General features: G+C 31.1%; 3 protein-coding genes across 4 annotated transcripts in view; 1 reads left to right on the top strand and 2 right to left on the bottom strand.

The window, feature by feature from the left end:
* Positions 1 to 23,338, bottom strand: part of LOC126747854 (proteasomal ubiquitin receptor ADRM1 homolog) — a 421,821-nt gene that overhangs the window by 122,878 nt on the left and 275,605 nt on the right. The window lies entirely within an intron of this gene.
* LOC126747911 (ER membrane protein complex subunit 7 homolog) overlaps positions 1 to 23,338 on the bottom strand; it is a 325,016-nt gene that overhangs the window by 137,129 nt on the left and 164,549 nt on the right. The window lies entirely within an intron of this gene.
* On the top strand, positions 1,738 to 17,134 carry LOC126747885 (WD repeat-containing protein 74). The gene is made up of 6 exons (XM_050456802.1): positions 1,738 to 1,962; positions 2,052 to 2,246; positions 2,297 to 2,529; positions 16,136 to 16,338; positions 16,389 to 16,590; positions 16,856 to 17,134. The coding sequence occupies exons 1-6, from the start codon at positions 1,908 to 1,910 to the stop codon at positions 17,063 to 17,065; spliced, it is 1,098 nt and encodes a 365-aa protein (XP_050312759.1). The 5' UTR covers positions 1,738 to 1,907; the 3' UTR covers positions 17,066 to 17,134.

Genomic DNA, 23,338 nt, shown 5'->3' with positions numbered 1-23,338 from the left:
TCGTGTTTATTACATAGCCATTCGATTTCAAAGAGAAGAACGTCAGCTATCACCCGTCACCAAGTAAGGACGCATATTTATATTCATTCGTTTAACAATCGAAACAACATTCATGCTCCCTCGTGACTACAGTCCTGGACGCATACAAGATAACAAACTGACCCAACCACCACCCACAACCCAGCGACCAACTCCGTCGACCCCCAGCAAACCTTCTCCTTATTCACGTGTGACAGCAGCAGTTCGACCAACTGCTGCAGTCATTCACTCCATCCCTCCCTCCAATTCCAAATAATTAATAGAAGTCCTTACAGCAAACTCTCCTTTATCTGGATTGCAACTATAACTATCAATGCCATCGGACGACAAAGACAAATATAAATCCAGACGTTTGTAAATTACCACCGTAGAATAAACAGATAGTTAGGTTAAGAGATATTAGAAATTTTTAATTTCTAATATTTCTTAGAATTATATTACTATTAGAATTGTTAATTGTTGTTCTATTTGTAAGTTGGGGTACGTTTCGTTTAAGTCACTATTAACTTGAGGGGCATGAAGTGCTCGGTAGCCATCATTGTAGAACTTCATTATTCGGCGAGCAACCAAAATAATTTCTTTTAAAGAAGTGGCAGCTCGTTTCGTCAGAATATAAATTAGTCTACCAATTCAAATTTTCGGGTAATTTGAACACACCAGTTACATGTCTGTTTAAGATACTGGTCCACAGGTTGACGTTGAATCGGTACTGAGACTTGTCTTTTCGACTGAAATGAAAATTTTCCAACGCATAAGAATGTAAATTGTGCATGTTCATAAAGCCATTCTTAGTGGCTTCCACCCGACGACAGTACATCTAAAAAGTTTGAAACCTTTCAGTTTTTTTTTTGCTACATTCTGCAGTAAAGCCGTAGACGTGGTTTGTAATCCCGAGAGAGCAGGTTTTGCATGCTTTTCACTTCTAAAACTTGGTCAACCTAATCAATAAGTTGTCTCCTGTCTCGAATGGCAGCTTAAGCGTTCCTGCCTTCAGAATGATGACACATGATAATTAGGATATCGTGCAAAATTTGGATATAATTGTTGATAAAGGTTAGACTGCTGCTACACCGTTTCCTTTGCATTCTGAAATGACATGCACGTTTGCATACCCTTGGCCGGTATACAGTATGGGCATATTAAAACAGTTATCCATTAATACAAAGGGCGCAATCAACGCAAAGTCTACAGTGTAAGTCTAAAGTACAAGTTGTTCTCTAAAATAAACAAATCCAAATCAGAGGGTAACAGACAAATACGGATACCAGCAGAAGTTGTTAGTTATAACAATTCATACTATAAACATACTAAATACCAAAAATATTTGTTTATTACTATGGTAATAAAAATTACTGATTGGGTTTGCCATCCTTTAAGATTGGTTGAAGTGATTTAATTAATAAAATCTTCTGATTGCTCTAAATGTTGTAAATGTATGTTTTGACATTATTTTTATTATAGTTGATTTTTTTATGTTTCATTAGAATTAGAAAAATAAACTAGCGTTAATATCCTAATAAAAAGTTAATACCAAAAATAAATAAATAAAACCTTCTACAACTTCAATGCAAAGCATGTTAACGTACTTTTGAGAAATTTCCACGCTTAAAACAGTCTTCCTATGACCAATGAAAATCTTCAGTTGTAACTCTTAGGCACTCCCAACATAACCTAACATTTGAACGCGTGTCAAATGAGGTAAATGTCAAAAAGGGCACATGTGTCTTCTTTTGCCGCCTTTTTAACGTTCTTTTTCTTTTTGGCTTGTCTTCCGTGGTAGACGCATCAATTAACGCCATTAAGATGTGAAATTATTTAATTCCCTCATTAACTTGGTTCGACAGCATACTACAATCGGTTAATTAAAAATGGACATTTCGAAAACGAGGTTTTATGTGGGTACGGCTAGGGGCGTGTTACTTGGTAAGTATGTTAGTATGATTCAGACTTTTCTTTTCTTGATCTGCTGTATCCCAGAAGTTTTGATTTTTTTTTAAATTTTGAATGATCAGGGACTGGGGATAAGCCTACGGACATAAAGGCTCATAAAAATGAGGAGACTACAGCAGTTAGTGCTCTCTCTGATGGAAGGAATCCTTCTGAACTAATTTTGGGGTATGAGAGTGGTTTTGCACATATCTTTGACATAGAAAAGGAGACTTTTACCAAAAAAATTGATAACCTGGAGGGGGATGAGGGTGTAGTAGGTGAATCTATAAAAATATTGATTAAACCAGTTTTATCACAATCATTTTAGGCTTAAGCTGCTTAAAAAATAAATTGCTTGTAATAGGCAAAAAGGATGGGGTCATAAATATATGGAGCAAGAAAAAAAATGACTACTTTTCCCTGGATTTGGATGAGTCAGGATCACTATTAGCATTGTCGGCTAACAAGAATAAGGAAAATATTATTGGCACTGGTGGAGAGCATAATGATCTAAAACTGTGGAACATTGAAAGCAAACAATGCATTTTTAAGGCCAAATCTGTAAGTGTAATTCTTCTATTACTTAAATATTTTGCAGCCATGTTGATGGACCATCAAGGCAGGGCAGTTAGTAGGAAAGGAACTGAAATATGGGTTATGTTATTTGATCATACCCCAATATCAGTTGCTTACTTACTTTTGGTAGCAACCTCATCAGATATTGTAGCAAGAAAATTTTTCTGTTCTCCAACAAAAGGATTGTTCATAGGTGGTGAAGGAACAGGTTGTTGTGATATGTTGTTTCAAAATCATATCACAGCACCAGTTCCTTCATTGTTTGTGGCATATGCATCAAAGGATAGTATACTGATGTGTTTTGAAACAATAGGTAAAGCAGTATTTCACACAGATTTTTAGTAATAAAAAATTTACTGAAAAAAATATTTTTTTGATGTTACTTTAGGTTAGGTTGGATTTGTTGTGAGTCGGGCACTTTGTGTACCTTCACTGTTACCCTAGGTCTATTGTGGCTCACTCCTAGGTGTTTATACTTCTCCAATCATGCCCGGCCTTTTTAGGAGTTTGATAATTTGATTGGGAGAAGCATTCTTAATGTCTTCTGTTTTATGGTGTTACTTTAAGTTGAATTAAAGCTCGTGATGACTCATGAAATTTGGGTCCTATCGATTCATAGAGTGAAACTTTTTGTGTTACTTACCCAGATATAGAACTATTTACAATTATCAGTGTTAATGGTCAAGATATTTTATGAATCTTAATAAATAGTCTGTACATTGAGTCTATAAACTTTGGGGTGAGTCACTGCAAAATGGCCTATATCCAATTCCACTAATTTTCCAGTAATAAAAAACTGTTGCAACTCAATTAAAAGTAATATAACCTACAACCCATAATATTTAAATAAGTTGTGAAAATAAAACAAATAAATCAGGAATTTTATTCAGCTATAACATTTCGATATAGAAGCATTTGCTGCAAACAAATGGATATACTTAGGAACTTTTACTCCAGCCAGATAAGGATAAAGGCTGTTCGACACAATACGTTTTTATGAAATAATAAAAATGACTTTTATTTATATTATATTTAACAGCTTACAAAAGATAAAATGACCCTTTATTAAAAAATTAACACTAAAAAAAAATAAGAAATTATTTTGAAAAATTTAGATTCAATTAAAGAGCTGCTCATTTACATGTCTTTCACAAAACTCTTCTTCAAGATCTTCTGTGTCATTAGTTCCAGTCATGGTTTCCAATACATTTTTATAGAAGAAACATTCTGCCATTGGGTCCAGTTCTTTAAAGATTCTTAATATCTCTGCTTTCGATGCCACCCCCATTGGTATCTCATCTGGGAATGCAATTGATTTTATTTTGATCCCATGTTTTACAATCATTTTACCATTGGTTAAATCACTATTATAAGGTGTTTCTCCTCTGACCAAAATATTTTGCTGGCTGGCTTTGGTGAGGATAAACAGTTTTGCTTCATTAAACTTGAAGTACCAGGCTGAAGTTTTTTTTAAAGTAATTCCCTGCTAAAGTTTTCCAGTCATAAATCTTAGTCAGCGCCAATTTTAAAAATCGTTGAATGCTCCAAAAAAACATTCTCATATTTTATTCCATTTATTATTACTGGTAATTTTCACAGTTTTTTGTTCAATAGAAGCATACATGATCTGCAGGTAAGAACAATTAGTGTCCACTAATAGGGAAAATAAGTTCTATTACCTTAATGTTTGGAGGTGTGACTTTTGCTAAGAAGTAGTTCAACATTATCGAGTAATAATCGAGTTACGATTTTGCCCACGGCATCCATCAGAGCATAAACTTGGGGTTGAATAAGATGTCAATTTGAGGATTGACAATTGATGAAACACTGTTGAAGCAATTTCATTTGCACCCTTTTTGTGGTGATGATCCATGAAGTATAGGAATATATGTTTAACTTCCTTTTACTATGGAAAAATTATATATGTAATTTGCCTACTATAATATGCAGTCTGATCTTGAACTTTAGGTAGAAATAAATTTTTTTGGCAGTCAAAACTGAGTGTTAAAAGATCTCTTTTTTCCTGGAATTTTCTGAAAAACACCTTATATCACATTTTGTGAAATATTTCTGTCATGGACTTACATTTATCCTGAGGACTGGCGGCATTTTAATCTTAGATTTAAGTTCAATACATTTAGAGAAGGCATCTGTGGTAGGAGTACCAAAGCCAATGTTATACTCTCTGGTAAAATTTTTCTGATTTCAATAATTTATCACTCTGTTCATTATTGTAAATGAGATGCATTTTGTTGAAAGGCCTTAATGTTCTAAGTATAAACCCTTTAATAGTCTTTCTTTTATAAGCCTTTTTTTGCCATAAAGGGGATTTGCCCTTGCTCCATCTCTCTTATCAACTGGCATTCTACCAGTATTTAAAATATTTCAAGCTAAGCCTTGAACTCTTTCTTAATAATTGGAGAACATTAACAAAAGTTTGCTGACACACACATAGACAAAGCCTCTCTGCACCGGAAACTCTAATGTAGTAATTTGTACTAACGTTCTGTTTTCTGTAAGAACCTGTAGTTCGTGTCCTAAATTTCTAACAATTTGACTGGTTCATTGGATATAGGCCTGATTGACGCGATCAAGTCGGTAAATATGGAACCTTATGGAAGAGCAATACTTAAAAAATTGGCGCACCCATAGTTTAGATATTTTTAGGCAATATAAACATCAATCTCTTATATGATTCTTCTTTAAAAACGAATGAATATTTAAATTTAATGAACGAGAGTGGTTTTTATTCCAGCTTGAATAAAGCTACCAGAGTTACTTAAGATTCTTCGAGTTGTATAAATCATATATTTGTCCGTTACAGTAAACAAATTGAGCCTCTTCTTTTATCTATAAAACCAATATAACAGATCATTATATGACAGGTTTATTTACAGAATTGAAGTTTAACTATAAAATTACTAATCCGGAACAAAGTCACATTTATAAAAAAAATAGATTACAAAAATGCATGGCACCTATCAACAGAGACTTGGGAAGCTTATACAAGTCATAGCGATACTCAGACTACTTATCAAGAATTTATGGTTGTCCTAGAAAATTACTTAAATTTGTCTACCAAATCTTTTATTGCTAAACAAAAATATACTAGGATAGAACCTTGGATTTCTTTAGGATTAATTAAATCCATTAAATATAGGGACAGCCTAAAACAGCAACTACCAAAAAATTTTTCAGTGGAAAGAGAGGCGCAGTACAAGAAATATAGAAACGTATTAGAAAAACTAAATATAATTACCAGAAAGATAAAATTAACGTAGCAAGCAGGAACTATAAAAAAATATGGGAAGTTATTAATCAATCTATAAACACAACCAATGATAAAAATAAAATAGTAATAAAAGACGAAACAGGTGCGATTATAAAAAATAAATAAAAAACATCTTCAATTTTTAACAACTTTTTTGAAAAAATTGGAGAAATAATGGCTAGCAAAATTACATTCACAAATGAAGACAACAAAACTAACTCTGCTGTAAACAAATAATTTTTTCTAAAACCAGTCAATGAAAAAGAACTTGTATCACATATAAACTCTTACTTAAGAGACTTACTCTTTTTTACTTCTTTACTTATTTAAGACTCTTACTTGACTCTGGGTGAAGACGGTAAAAGCACCAAATTAATAAAATAAATTCATACCTGTAGTTTAAAGCCTTAAGTACATGTAATTAATTTAACTTTTAGTACTTCAAAAATTCCTGTAGAATGGAAAACTGCTATAGTTATTACTACAGTTACTACAGTCTTCAAAAGTGGCGACCCATATCAAATGACAAACTATAGACCAATCTCACTTTTAAGTTCTAAGTAACTTTTCCCAATTATGGGAAAATGTGTTAAAGCCCGCCTCGGGGATTTTTTTGAATCACAAAATCTTATTTATAGTAAACAGTTTGGGTTCAGGCAAAACAAAAGCACTGAGGATGCTGTGTTTTGTTGGCACCGGGATATACTATCTAAAATGCAGCAAAATAAAAAATGCATCACAATCTATATGGATTTTGCTAAAGCATTCGACACGGTATTGGGGTGAGCGGCCGCGTGTTAGATCTTTTTAAATCGTATCCAAAAAGTGCGATATAATGATACATTAAGTACCGGGGCGGTCATTAGCACTGGAGCACCTCAAGGCGCAGTCCTGGGACCAGTTTTATTTTTAGTTTATATTAATGAATTGGGGCAATTGCTGAAGAATGATTCGATTATTTGATTTGCCGATAACACTGCAGTGACTATAAGTGATAATTGGGAAAATATATTTTTGAAAGTTGAACAAGGCCTTAGCGTTTTACGAAAATGGATAAGTAGCAATAAAATAAACCTAAACGTTGTAACAACTAAATTTATAGCATTTTCATTAACGGCTGCTAATCAACCCGAACAATCTGATATTAAAATTCATGTCACAATCTGTAATTAATTAAATACTACTTGTACCTGTCCAAGTATACAGAAAACGAATAAAATTAAATATTTAGCCTTATATATTGATCAACATCTTCGCTGGAATGAGCATGCTATCGAAACGGCGAAAAAACTTTGAAAACTATATTACAAATTTTACCAGCTTCGAAACATTCTAAATGGAAAAACAATAAAAATAGTTTATAATTCCCTTGTAGAGTCTACTTTAAGATACTGTTTACCCATTTGGAGTGGTCTTCGCGAAACTGCATTGCAGATTTTAAAGGTGTGGCAAAACAAAATCTTAAAGATAATTCTATAGAAAAATAGTCAGTATCCTACAATTAATCTTTATTCTGAATTTAATGCTTTAAACCTAAAAGGATTATTTGTAAGTACAAGTCTTTGTAGTGTAAGTCTTTTACACTGAGTTTGATCATCATTATAGCATCCGTTCTAAAAGAAATAATGAAATACAGTCATATTTTTTAAACAAATCTCATTTGCAAAGATATATATTATTTTTGCTTCCGAAAATCCTTAAGATTTTACCGCAAAATTTAAAAACAAAAATTGAGGGAAGTCATAACCAAAAAATTTTAATATTGAACTAGTAACAATATTAAAATTTGTGAAGTAATTTAAAGTGCATTTGTTAATTATTTTTGATTATCAGTTTATGTAGTTTCCATTTGTCATAAAATTATAATCCCCTGAAAGTCGATTCACTTGTTTTGCAATTTTGTTTGAATTTTTAATTTCCTCCTAGGTACTTCTTGTGTCTCCTCCGCTCCTTATAATAGTTAATAACATATTTATTTATTTACAAAGGAAACAAAAACTTTTTTTTGTTTTTGTATCCATATAGGAAATAAAAAATTTTGAACACAGAATTAATTTGTGGTCTAGTAAAATTTTTCATTTCATTCTAATGGATTCATTATTTAATTGAGATAATATGAAAAATAAGAATCACATTAATTTTTGTTAAAATATCTATAGTTAATACTATGAATTATATTATAACTTTTAAATTGTGTCTATAAATTGGATTGTGTATTTGTGAAAATTTCGGTAATATATTGTATTGATTAATGATCATCCCATTGACAAAGTATATAATAATAAAATAAACAAGTGTCAAAAGAACAAAAAATACAAAACATGAATCAATAGTTTATACCACTCAACAAGTGGAAAAGAAAGAAGATCAAAGAACACCTAGAGACATAGAAAATATATAAAGTTAAATAAAATAATACATTAAACAGTAAAATTTAGTAATGTCATACATGTATATAAGGGATCAGAAGTAAAACTGATGGAATAATATTGAGAAATCTAGAAAATAGGACAGGTATAAAATGAAAATAAGACAACTTAAAGATGTATAACCATTCAGTTAAAATTGCTCATTGCAAAATCGCTGAACATTAAAGTTTTTGTTAGTAGCACTCAGTAGTAGTTACCTTATTATCTTTTCATCACAACTCCTTAATGTAACTGCCAAATTATTGAAAAGCCTTCAACCTTTAAACAATGATGTCATGCGCCTGTGAAGGCCTAGTAATAGAAAATAACAGATAAGTTTGTCTTGTGTGATGGGAGCTTATATTTCTAGCCAGAGTGAGTAAACATTTTTGGCGAAAAACATATTTCTAAATGACTTCCAATTTTGCCTTATTATACCATATCTGTATTCTCTCTTTTGCAAAATAGATATTGTGGCACTGTGCATCAGCTGTTTCTCACAAGAACCCCAAAAACATATACTGTAAATGAGTCATACTAATGCGGAAAAGGCCTGCCTCATGGTGTGATTCACAATTCCACTTAAGTTCTCATTTGCACAACTCCACAAAATAGTGGCATCATTGGCGGACAATGTAAATCTACAAGAAACACTCAAACTCAAAATACATATCATTAAAGTACAATAAGAGCAGAACAGGACCCAATACGGAGTCCTAGGGTATTCTACTTATTATACCCCCTCTGATCAGACTTGGTTCTCTTTAAACAACTGATTGATAAAATTCATAAATGCTTAAGTAGAACTCAAACCAGGTCCCAGGCAGAGATGCCTAACTCAATTTTGCAGCAGGGTTGTATGATTGACACAGTCGAAAGCTTTTGCTTTTTCCAAATTACAAAACACCTGCTGAAGTCAGAATGTTCAAAAAAAATTAAAAATACCATTATTCGTACATCTGGATTTTAAAAAGCCATATTGGCTGAATTTGGTATTTATATTTCTCTTTGCAAAAGTTGTGATCTGTTTTATAATGATTCTTTTTATAATTTTAGATAGCATTGTAATTAATGGAAGACTAATCAACAGTAATTAGTAACAAGTTCTTCAGATTATATTATCAAAAAAACTAATGTCTTTGTTAGGAAGAAGTCAAATTAGAATATCTTGATGGCAGGTGTATGTAGTGTATAATAGTCAAATCAATACAGTAACAAAACTTTTTTGTCATAGCTTAATGGTTAACCTGCTGCTTGACTAATTTTTTGCTCTCTTAAAGTGTTTTTTTTTTCATTTTTATATATTATTATTATTAATTTTTCATTTTATATACAAATAATCACTAGTTATCTACTTGTTATGACCTACTGATATATTGAAAGAGGAATTTCAAGCAATTGGCTGTACATTTTTGAGGGACGGATATGAATGTATCAAATGTTCCATTTTTTAACAAAATACCAAACCGTCATTATAATCTGTATACAATGTGTTTTCATCGGTAAAATTCTTGAGGTAAGAAACATACAAACAATGTCAATATTTTGTAAAATTGAATACTTTTATTATCATTAGATAATTCTTTTATTGAAAGTATCTCGAATGGAAGCCATTTTGCAAGTTTTAAACTTCATTTTTAAATTGTCAATAAAAATACCAATAATAAGAAATTCCTATCATTCAATGTATTTGATGTTTTGAAAATACCTTTTTCCTATTTCAATTTTTATTATTAATTAACAGAACATGAAACTTAAAATTTGTATGTAGGTATATAATTTAGTTTAGTTATTACAGTTTAAATCAGTTCTATAAATCTAATTCATATTGAATAAATAAAATTAATAATACTTAAAAAATGGTCCACAATAAAAAATCGAAGAAAACGTTTTATTAAAACAAAAGCAAGTTAGTTCTAAAAAATACATCAGAGGAAAAAAACGATCAAAAATATCGAAACTAAAGTACAAAAGCCACAAAATTATCAAAGTCAAAATATGCTTTATTATCTGAGGAGTGATCAAGTACAACTAGATAAATCCAATTTTTAACAAAAATGAGTTAATCATGCATTTGATTTTGCCAGATAAATCCAGTGGTAAACTTAAATTTAAGCAAAACTCACTAAATCTCTTAAAATCGATTTCAAAATCAAGCAAATTCACAAGATAAAATTGCGATTCATATTTTTCTTTTTGTAGTGCTAAGAAAATAAAAAATTAACATCTAACCATATTAATGATAAGATATTTACTTCTTTCTGAAGGTATTTAATTTTTAAAAATTCTATTTTCTTATAAAAGTATGAAAGTTGGTTAATGAATCATCTCCCATGCAGATAGTTCAATCAAGATCCTGATATGCATTGGAAAACTTAGAAAAAAAAGCCTAGATGCCTCAACCCCATCTTTTGTGTTTAGTGCATATTTTCTGCTCGAGGTAAAAATCAGAATAAATTGCTTCATAATCTAATAAGCCAGTATTTATTAGCGAACATATTGTATGTTTACCAAAAGTTGAACAAACGTAGTCCAAGATAATGGACCTCCGCTGTTATTCGTGTGAAAGAATCAGTATGCATTTCCAAACCAAGAGGTTAGTTAGTCAGCAGTTCAGAGATTTAACATTAGCAGAAAAGTTTACGTTATAATCACCAGTTAAGATTACCGATGCATATGAAGGTAAGGCAGTATTGATTATAACTTAAGTAAGAAGACCTCAGAACAAAATTATGGAGAACGAAGTGAGAGCAAGACGATGGAGAACACAATATGTACAGGATTAGAATATTGGAGAATATAGATATATAACACTCAAAACTAATTATTAAAAAAATAACCACTAATAAATAACCACCTTATATATTTAGATGACAAAGAGGAAGCCGATAATATTCCGTTAGTATGCTCTCAAGATTTTAAAGCGTGATTAATAAAGTGCATGCTTTGATATTTTCCTAACTCGAATAATAATGACTTTTCATGTGGTGTACTGATATAATATATTTTATTTTTCATAATAACACAAACAAGTACATTTTTTACAAAAAAATAAATAACACACCACACTTAAATATAAATTCTGATTTTGTAACCATTATAACAAAAAATTAAATAAAACATTCTTTTTCATAAGATAAATAAAAATATAATTCTAAGATATCACAAACATTTTTGGTAACTAAAAAATACTACCTATTCTAAAAAACTGCTATAAAATGTATTTTAAGTGGGTAAGTAAAATTTAATCTTACTTACTGCCTAATTTTTTAAGCTTTCGTTCAACATTTTTATTATGCTCTTGTTCTCTGAGATCATTATTTAGCTTAGAATAATTATTTAAAAGTACATTTGCAAGGTATGAAAGTGTTTTTGTTTTATTCCGCATTCTTCACATTCGTCTAATATTTTAAAATCTGTTAGCACTAAGTTAATAAGAACTGATTTTTGGCAATTTACTTTTAAGAACTCTGTTTCATACCTTGCTGAAATTAAAACTTGAAAACAGGTATAGCATTTTAGTAAGAATTGTATTAAAAAATTCGTAGGATATTTTAATCCTCCGCGATCAAATATTTTTAGATATTCATACCGGCTGTCAAGATTATTTGTATCATCAAACCCCATACCTTTTCCAGAACATAGTAAATTTTGACAACATGGGCATTTAATTTTCTTTTTAAAAGATTTTTGTATTATGTATCCTCCAATATATATTAAGACTTGAATTTCATTTCCAGTAATATTAATTTCTTCGGTATCTAAATCTCTAAAGACGAAAGTATCAATAGGCTTTATTACAAAAGAATCTTTTTCTGTACAGGTGTTCAAGAAATCCTTAACATTAAATTCCCCAAATTTTGATGAGTTTAGTTTTAAAATGCTTAATAATTTTAATTTGTGTTCTGATTCTAAAATTTGGGTAACAGTAATATGATAGTTACCACCAGACATGCTACGGTATTTCCCAAATCTGCCTTCTATGTCATCTGATTGTATTTTACCAAATAAAACATATTCGAATTGTAAAAAGTTTAGTAAGTAGTCTGCTAATTCTATTAAATATTTAGTAGTATGCGTAAGGGAAAAAAAGGTATCTGTTGTTAGTTTGCCATCAGAAGCTTTACAAGTAGACTTTTCGCAATTTTTTTCATTCCAAATTTCTATCCACTGAACAAAGTTTTTTAGAAATGCAATATTTTCGTCATTATTCCTAAATATAGCTTTGCGGGAGGAGTTTCTTTTTGTCAGCGCCAAACGTTTATTTTTGCAGTTAACAATATTCCACCATGTCAACATTATTTTAAGAAATTCTACGGTTCCTTCGCCATTTTGCTCTGAGATTGAAGTAAAAGCTGAAATATTACTTTCATTTAAAAATTTTTAAACATAGATTTACGTTTTGTTTTTCTGTTGAAGAGGGCCACAAAGATTTGGCAGACAAAGAGGGTGCCATTTTAACAAATTTGTCACATTCGATCGCATATATTTGTTTTAAATCAGAGACAGAAGCACGTAAATGCTTTACAATTCCGCCTTCCACATTGAAACCACATATGTTTAGGGTCTGTTTGCTATCGCGCTGATTAAACCAATTATTTCGAATACTTTTTAAAATATCTACCGTGTCAAATAAAATAAAAATTTTATTGACTTTATTAAATGAATTTGCAATGTTAGTTTTTATTTGCCCACCACATAAAATTTGGAAACATTTTCTGTTTACCCGATTATTATCTGATACAATTGCTATAACCAGAGCTAGAAAGAATCTTAATTACATCTAAAAAGAGTTCATTTAAATATTCAGCTGTGAGTTTTTTTACAGGATGTAGCGCCACTACATCTTTATTTTTTGAAAAATAAGATGACACCATAAAAGCTTGAATTGTAGTAGCGGCTTCTAAATTATTATTTGAAGATACACCTATAATTTTTCCTCCCTTATACCCTATATCAGTTTTAACATATACTTCATCCATCATCAAAATTACATATTTTTCATTGTCGTTCAAATGTCTTAGCTTTTCTTGCAAATATTTGACATGCGAGTTCGTAATACTAGCACCTCTTCTTAATGAAAGTTTTTTTATATTATCCGGATGAGGGATAGTTAACACATTGCTGTCCCTTAACATTTTATAGGCACCAGCAAAAGTTAATTGTACAGTACTAGCCCAAATGTATATATCTGGACAATATCGTGGCATTTTTGTAAATGCCAAGTAAAACTATTCCTTTAAAAATAAAAGCTTTTATCTCACTTTTTCTGTAACTATATTACAATCGGTCTTAACAATTAAGCTTAATTCTTTTTTAACGTTACTTATCACAAATTCTATATCAGGTCTAGCATTATCATTACATAATTGGTCCATATAAGTTCCATTAAGTTTACTTCACAATTACGCACAAATAATTTTACTAATAAATTATTGACTGAGAAGGAGCAAACCACTTTTGGCACGCCCGCGCAAATATTTAATTTACAAAAATAAGTAGAAGTATCACTTTCCAATACTGCAAACCCTGAACTGCTACCAAATTTTTACTTAAAACCTTAAAATTTTCATAATCTCCAATATTATCGGCTGCATCTTGTTGTTTCTCGTTTTTTTATTTCCCTGCGCTTCTGTTCGGTTAATCTTTGTTCTGGATCTGTTCTTCTAGGAGCAATTTGTTTGGTTGATTTGAAAATATAGATGGTACAGCATCAGCGATGAGTTTCACTCGATCCCTTGCTAATGCTAATACCGAACCGTCCTTCTTTTCCGCTTTTCTTTCACGCATAATGAAATTTTCTTCGAAATGTTTAATACATACAACAGAATATTTGGTGGGTACAAAATTGTATCTGTGGATATTTCGGAGCCATTTCTGCTTTATTTGATCGTTATGTGGAAAATGAAATACCGTAGTATATTCTTCCAAAGCATAGTTCCATTTGCATCCCGGTACACAGCAACGATCTGGCATTTTTTTAAATAAAACCTGGTTTAACGCTCTACTTCTACCTAAAAAAACATTTATATTTAATAGGATTCCGTTTTTTGAAAGATAGAAAACGAATTACCTTTAATTAACACAGCAAAAGAATGTAAAATCATAAACCAAAATAAACAAAATATAGTACCGCGATTTTTGCCAACGTGCCTGGAGTATTGTGATGGACTTGGCGCGCTGTAAAACCTAATGCAAAATTGGACGTCTAGGATGAAGTCACAGCGGCAACCGCTCCCTGCACCTTGGCCCGTAGGTCCCGAGGGCCCCGACCCACGCCCAAAACAACAAAATCCCTAATTGTAAAACCTCTTACCAAAGTTCCAACATGGTTCGACACACTTCCCTCTTAAGTAGTTGAAGCAATTACCAATATTATTAACAATTTGATCACCACGTATAAGTATCTTAGGTTTATAACCGGTGGGGACAGCAGTGTTCAAAATTTTAGGAGTTATTGTAGGAGGTTGGTTTCTAGATTCGCAGCAATATTGTTAGTTTTGAGTTTCCAGAACTTTAATAGGTGTTAGCATGCCCTCTTGAAGTTCTTTAATATCCTTTTCATGCGAAGATTATTTGCATTAATTCCATGTTCAGGATTGTTAATAATCAGTCATGAAATGAGATATCGTGCAATAAGGTTTTTAGATTGAAATTAGCCGCTCTCGAGTCGATTAAACGCGTTATTTGTCCTGGATTTGATAACATTGATCCTGGAACAGTAAAAGCATGCAGGGAAAATATGTATTATGGAATTTGGTAATATGGTATGAAAGTTGCAAGTCTCGCCATTGTTTCAATTTAGACTAGCGAAGACTCCAATAGGCATTACCTAGTAGCAGGTTTGGCCACTAGGCCACATTTAGGATGGGCGTTGTTCTCTGGGGGCATTTTCTTGAATGAAAAAAATATTTGTATTTTTTCTTAGATTAAACTGATTCAATTTTATATAATGTTAAAATATTTATAACAGGTTATTTTTAGGTTGAATTTGATTTAGTGCTGTCCCTAGGTGACAATTTCTGCAATATTTTTTGGGTTTAATAAAGATTTAAAAAAATTGAAAAGCTTTGGCTTAAATTATTAGTTTTTAAAAAGTACGATGAAATGATTTATTATGTTTAATAAATTAATACCCACTAAATTTAAAAAAATGTTTTATAATAGGATAAAAATATATTTTTTTTCGTATCAAAATAAGTATTGCCCAATATTGAACACTAAGTTCTAAATAAATAAAATTGAAATCAAACGAAATAAGATAGATTCTTCCAAATAGGTTTGACGTAAGGGGTCACTCCTCCTTCACTTTACAACCCTTTTCTTCTGAGCCAGTTATTATCCTCGAATTCCAAACCTCTCCTTCAGAGTGGCAAGTTTCAGATTCAAGTAAGAAAATATCAAAATCCCGTGTTTCCATTAAATTATGCAATTCGACAAAACCAGTCAAAATTGAACATTCAAATGGCCGATTTTAAATCTCTTAGTATTCATATTCTACAACTAACTATAAACGTTAATTTCGATTAATATTAAAACTTTTAAATAATTTTTTTTTCTATTGACTCTTTCCCACAAATATATACATTATTCTATTCGGGGTTTCCAAATTGATCCGGAAGGATGATCTTTTGGATTTCTATTTATTACTGGCGGGCCCTAGGTTCCCTACTTTTTCCTTAGAACCATTAGCACTTTCTCTATTGTCAACTGTAGGATCTGGGGATGCATTTGTGTTTGGAATTGAACTGATAAATTCCAATTTTTTTAATACCTTCAAACTTACCCATGCATATGAGCAGCAAGGTTCAATCATACATTTTTTTATTACAATTTTAAGATTATACTTCCAACAGTTGTACTGTTCCAATATAACATTTTTATTATTAACAATCATAAAAACACTTTTCAGTTGGGTCATGATCATTTACAACTCCCAATTCCCACTTCAGTTAGAGGAATCGCATTTTTTAACCACGAACCCAGTCTGGTAGCTTGCTGCACAAAAGAAGGTCACGTGTTACTTTACGACGAAAGGGCCCAAAGGAAACCCACCATAAAATTCCACGAAGAAAAAGCGAGTTATTCAAGCATTTCCAGTACGTTTAAAGACACGTAAGTTTAACTGTTTCACATATTGAAAACAAGTAATAAGACGGTTTTAGTCAAGTTTTTGTTGGCACAACAAAAGGTTATTTGCAATGGCTGGATCTAAGGCAATCCGCAAAGGTTTTAAAGACTTACACGACATTTACGGGGGCTGTGACCGATGTGGTGTGCGATCCTTTGGAGCCTTTTGTGGCCAGTGTGAGTCTCGATAGGCATCTGAGGGTGCATAATTGTGAAACCAAGGAGCTAAAAAGCAAGGTAAATTTGGCCTAGATTCAAACCGTATCTATTAGGTTAAGGATTTTCAAAGAAATCTCATGAAATGATTGAATTTGTTTGCAATTTAAATAGTGTTGCAAAACTCCAATTTTTCAGTTGTTTACTATAACGGTTGATCGAAATGTGTTATATTGGTTTCTTGTTGCAGAGTATAATTTGCATTTATGTATTATTTCGGAAATTCGAGATACTTATTTACTATTAATATGATAGGTCTAAACGTCCTTTATATTTTACTTTTTAGATTTATATGAAGCAGAATCTGACAAAACTCTTGGTGAAACCGATAGTGAAGGATGAAGAACCAAAACAAGCGGAAGCACAAGTTTTGGATCAAGAATATGAAGATTTGTTCAATAATATGGAGGAGGTACATGACGGTCATAAAAAAACTAAGCGGAAAAGTGATGGTGTCGGGCAGAAAATTAAAAAGAAGAGAGTGAAGAATGCTTAGTTTAAGTTAAGTGTTTTTATGTTTCGGTTTGGTAATTTTACGATAATATATACTTAAATGCCCTAATAATTCTTTTAATTAGATTTTTTGCAGTAAGGAAGTTTTTTGTTGCCAAGTTTAATTTTCCCAAATTAGGGTATACCAACTAGCCAGTACTTTCAATATAACCAAAGATTGAAAACATCTTTGTATTTTTTTCTTACATTACTCAAATCTCTAGGTCTCTAGGATGATTTCAAACTGATGATATGAGGTTTCGACTTTGAGTGGCAATTATCGGCTTTTTTCTTATATATTATATAGTAATATACTAGATTTACTATATGACCACATTATAGTAATGTCCTAGATTTACGTTTAAGAGGTAATTAAAGCTACTATTTAAATCTGTATAATCCAATATACCTTAAGAAACAAAGGTTGATGATCACTAAAAGTTTAAACTTATCAACAACAAATAATTTTCGCTTCTGGATATTTTAGGTAAACCTCGGCCGGTTCATAAACGACGTCGGCCGGAAGAATTCTTGTTCCAACATACGCATTTTGTTCTCCATTTGCCGCAAGGGACGCATCATGTCCCTAAATAGTTTGGTACGAATCGCGACATGTTTTCTTTTTCGAAAGTTATAACATAAAACAAAACAAAAATCCACAGTATCAAGGTAAATTCAATAAAACTTTAGTCAAATGGTAAGGTCAAATCATCAGACTCATAAATAATTAAAAATAAAAGCCTTAAATCTCTACGTAAACATAAAAAATAAAAGCACTTACCGGACAAAATGATAAACACTTATGATGACTATCAGCATTTTTAAAACATTTATATAAATCAATGGGTAACTAAAAGTATTTCGGTCATCCTCCACTAAATTTATTTAAAAACTATTAATCAAAAATGCATAAATACATACACAAACTATTAACGCATAAAGCTTCAATAAATTGACATTTTACGTCAGAGATAGGCAATGTTGCAGTTTCGAGTAAAACATCTACAATATATTTATAAAAATACATAGTCATAGGTAAATATGTTAAAAAATAACAAGACTAAAATAAAGGGTGAGAACAGAATCTTACTAAAGTACGTTGTTAAAACTGAATTTAAAAAAGTTAAAAATTAGAAGAGTTTCTAGAAGATCCAATGCTTTACTATTCTGGCAGGCATGCAATGATTTAATGCGATCTTCCGGTGGAAGGGAATGTTTTTTAACGAACAATACAAAAATTCATGCAGCTGCCATAAAATGTTGCCAAGATATGGCAAGGATCGGTAAATACCAGTTGGTTTATTCATATGAATAATATTAAAGATAACTTGCACTTATTTACGAACCAATAGTAGATCTTATTTATAGTTTTAATAGAAAAAAAATCTTGATTAGTTTAATTGTACAGAGTTCTCTAATAAACTTCTCTACTAAAAAATATGGAGTTAAATCTATCAAATGTGTGGCTATGTGCAGTATTGGAATTGAATTGTATTATATTATCTGTAGAAGAGTCCGTTCAGGCATAAAATTCAAATTCAAAACAAATTTATTTATCATGAAGGTAAATAAATAATCATATACAAAATTGTAGCATAATAATATACATATCTTGTACAACCCACCAAATACATGATAAATAGGACCATGCCTCGATTATAGAGAACCGTTTACACAGGTTCATCATAAGATAGAACCTGTGTGGCATAGCCTTTCAAAAACCTTAAAAGTAAAAAGTAAAAAAAAAGATTTTCTTAATTAATCGAGACATGCATGTGTTGAGTATCATATTTAAGTAAGGCGAAGCAGGCGGCGGTTCTGGATATGCAGGAAAAGTAAATTAATTAATGTTTATAACAATAATAAGTAGACAGCAATAGAAGATCGAGCGGCTCAGCTCTTTTAATTTTTATTGTAGATTAAGTATTGTTTTTTTGAGAATCAAGCAGTTTATTACGAATATATTTTTTATATGCAGTAAACGGAAAACTTTTGCAATTAGCCGGAAGTCTATTCCAAAGTTGAGAGGCGACAAAAACAAAAGATTTTTGAAAATTTGATGTTCTATGTTGTGGTATTCTAAATAAATTTATAAATCTAGTGTTATGCTCATGAAGAAAATTTGTAAAATTGTTAGCTAAATATAATGGCTCCCTAGTTTTTATAACTTTATACACGAATGAATACGTGTGAATACATTTTCTACGATTTTTCATATTTAGAATTAAATTATTGTTTAAATAAGGAGAAATGTGACTTCTAAATGGAATTTTGTAAGAAAAACGCATACAATAATTCTGAAGTTTTTGTATTGAGTAAGCGGAGTCTTCAGTCAATGAATCCGAATATACCACATCACAATAATCAAATAAGGATAAAACAAGTGTGTTACATAAAAAATATTTAGTTTTAGGAGGTGAATGATTTTTTAAGCCGGAAAGTTTTCTTAAGCGCATGTATGCAATTTAAAGCTTATTCTTTATATGTGTTTGAAATGAAATATCGCTATCAATGTATACTCCTAAGTTTTTGACCTCTCGTACTACTGGTAGCTGCTCATTACGAATTTTTGCATTTAAAGTTGTTGCTGCATTAAGGGCGTTTTTTCCACCACCCAGAAAAATTACACATGATTTAGACGAATTTAATTTCAAATTATGGTCGCAGGAAAAGTTATCTATATTTTCTAAATCCTTATTAAATTGTTCTTCTATTATGGGTAGAGTTTCACGTGAAAATGAAGTATACAGCTGGGAATCGTCAGCATATTGTTGTAACATTGAGTACTTTATGCAGGATTTCATATCTGCAACATCCAATGAAAAAAGCAACGGCCCCAAAATAGAACCCTGGGGAACACCGGTAGATACAGGATAATAACTTGATTTTTCAGTTGTAGAAGCCTTGTTGATTACTACGCAATTCGCTCTATTATTAAGATATGACTTAAAGAAATCAATCGCGTTATTAGAAAAACCAAAATAATAAAGCTAACATTTCGTGGTTTAAAGTATCGAATCGAAAGCTCTACTAAAATCCAATAATCCAAGACATGTTATTTCCTTTTTTCCTCATTTATCCTACAGTTATTAAGAAAGTGTACTAGACTCGTGGTAGTGCTAAAGTTCTTTCTAAAACCCGATTGGCAGTCCGGGATGATATTGTAAAAATCAACAAAGCAGCATATTTGTTGGTGCACAAACCTTTCTAAAATTTTAGATACCAGAGGCAGTATACTAATGGGTCTGAGGTCTTTAAACCCTTTTGGATCAGCTACCTTTGCTAGAGGTTTCAAAATAGCTTTTTTCCAAATTGTAGGATAAAAATTTTGTAATAAGCAGCTATTTAAAATATTTAATAATGGTTTTGTAAGATATGGTAGGCACATTTCTAGATCTTTTAAGCCTATGGAGTCTTCACCTATTGCGTTACAGTGTATTGTTTTAATGATTTTAATTAATGTTGGCTCATCCAATTGTGTAAAATTTAGGTAAGACCTTGTGTTAAAATACCTATTAGCTTTATAAAAATTAAGTTTTTCATTTGAAGTATTAGCTGTAGTATTTAAACCTGAAAAATAGTTCCTAAGAGCAGTTGTATTTAAAAACTTGTCTGGTAAGCCACAATTCCTCTTACAGCCAAGGTTTAATTTTCTTGCAGCATTCCAAAATTCTCTTCCATGCTTTTGTGACATTGTGTTGAAATAGGTGATTTTTTCCCTCGCAACAGCATGCTTAGTGAAATCCCTTAATTGCCTATAGTACTGGAGGTGTGCTTCAGTTTTTTGTTTCAAATATCTACGATGAGCCTTATCTCTTTCTTTCATAAGAAATTTAATATTATTTGTAATCCACGGCGTAAACGGTTTTTCTTTTACCTTTTTGGATAATAGCGGAGCATGTTTATTTATTAAAAATAATATATTCCTATTAAATATGTCAATCTATATTATCCCATGGTAGCTGTTCTGCGTCTAAGTTAAACTGATCGCGATTTATATTATTATAATTTCTATACAGGATGTATTTGACAGTATCACGTCCCTTGGCAAAATCCAAAACAGTATATACCATATTATGGTGTGAAATGTCTGGCGAAATACTTACTGAACCTGATTTTTTTATGATTGATGATTGGTTTGTTATAATAACATCAATGAGGCTAAAACTATTTGCAGCAAAATTTATTCGAGTAGGTTCTGTAATAACCTGTTTTAGGTTAAAAATTTCTAAGAGTCTTACAAGTTTTTTTTTCGGTTAATGTTGTTTTAAAAAGTCAATGTTAATATCTCCAACAAAGATAACCTGATCGTAAAATGGCAAGGATAAGCTACATATTTCCTCTAACCAATCAATAAAATGATCCGCATTAGATGAAGGCGGACGATATACAGTTGTAAACAGAATTGATCTTTTATTTATATTAAGTTTAATGCTAGCATATTCAAAATCAGCTGAGATTACATTAAAATATATATTTTCATTTTTATATTTGTTTTTAATGTATATCCCTACGCCTCCACTCCTTCCTACTCGATCCCTCCTAATAAGTTTGTATCCAGGAATTTCGAAGCTACTGCTATCATGCTCAGGAGTTAACCACGTTTCTGACAGTCCCAAAATGTCAAAGTGGTAATCAGACACATAATTTGAAATTCATCGATCGAATATTAGAATGCGCAACAGTAAAATTCATACCTACCCTCTTATAATCTTGATTAATCAAATTATCTTGCTGATTAACCGCTCGTATTGCTGTATTAACCGCCATCACCCCATAAAAAATATCCTGACTTACGCACATCCACCCACCTCCTTCGCCATGACACTAAAACTAACAAATATTTAATACAAACTATCAACCATACATTCTCAAAACATAAATTTAATTGAAACAAAACGCATATCACAACAGCAGCACTCACTATGCTTTGACTAAACATTATTGCATAGGTGCACTTTGGCCTATTTAAATAATATTCACAAGATATAAGATTACATCCTTGAGATTTAAATACATCAAAAAGAAAAATAATAAATGAAATGATCACATTGGATCTTGTGTCGTAACTTAGAACCAGAAGTTATTTTTTAACTAAACTAATTTATAATTGTAATTTAAGATGAAAATAATTATAATTAATCAGTGTTATATAAATATACACACTAAACTTATACACATAACTGTGATTAGAAAAACTGGATATGAATTCCCAAGGGATTTTAATTTGTCTAAACAACGACCTGCCTAAAAGTAACAGCTGAGTAATTTACCGGTTAAGGAAAAATATCTTAAATTTTTTTTTCGAGTTTTTTTAATAGCTATTTGGTTTTTGGAATGTCTAAATAATGTTCAATAACCTTTAACGTGAAATGTGACATACGAGGGCGGTTCAGTAAGTCTTTAGAAACCAAAAAGTTAATCTTTAAATCCAAAATTCAAAAATTATAAATTATTTGTATATTATTATTAAAAACGTTAATAAAATCGCAACAGTATATTTTTTTGGCTGTTACTTTTAGACAGGTCAAAACGGAGTCCACCGAGTCCATGTAATAAATATTAAAAGTACTCGATAAAACCTTTTAAATGAGGTAACACAAGATTTCTATTTAATGCATTTATTCAAGATGGCGCTTATGTGTTATTTTGACATTTAGAACTGTCGTTTTTATGTCAAAATAAAATAGTGACGCATTTATTTTCGTACACTGATTTTTACCTATTCAAAAATCATAAAAATGTAAAACGTTAAAATAAAAAAAAATACTTTTTTATTAAGCCGCCATTTTGAAACGAGTTAAGATATGTCTAATATTTCAGGGTTATAAAGTACTCATTGAGACCTTTAAAATGAGGTACCACACGACCCCCCTTTCTATTTAAAATTTTTTCTCAAGATGTCGCCCAGCTGCCATCTTGGAATTTACAACTACCTAGTTTACAGTGAAAAATAGTATCTATAGACCAATTTACTTATGCCAAGTTTCAAAAATTTTTTTTGACCCGTTCAAAAAATAAATGGGGGGGGGGACTTCAAAGAAAAGCACTGTATAATTATTAACGGCGCGTATATATATTTGAAACAATAAATCAATCACATAAATAAAATATTCTCATTTGAATAAAGCAAAATCTAAATTGAACGTCCATCTCGGCAGAGCCGCGCTTTCAAAGCGTAAAAGTGTTGCGACGTTGCCAACTGTTATTTCGCGGCTTGAGTAAAGTCGGCTGTGGTTTTGGTAAATACCAATCGGAAATCGGTAAAAACCAAAAC

Source organism: Anthonomus grandis, chromosome 2 (genome assembly GCF_022605725.1).
Source record: "Anthonomus grandis grandis chromosome 2, icAntGran1.3, whole genome shotgun sequence".
NCBI classification, from domain to species: Eukaryota; Metazoa; Arthropoda; class Insecta; order Coleoptera; family Curculionidae; genus Anthonomus; species Anthonomus grandis.
This window is presented reverse-complemented; position numbering and strand designations above follow the sequence as displayed.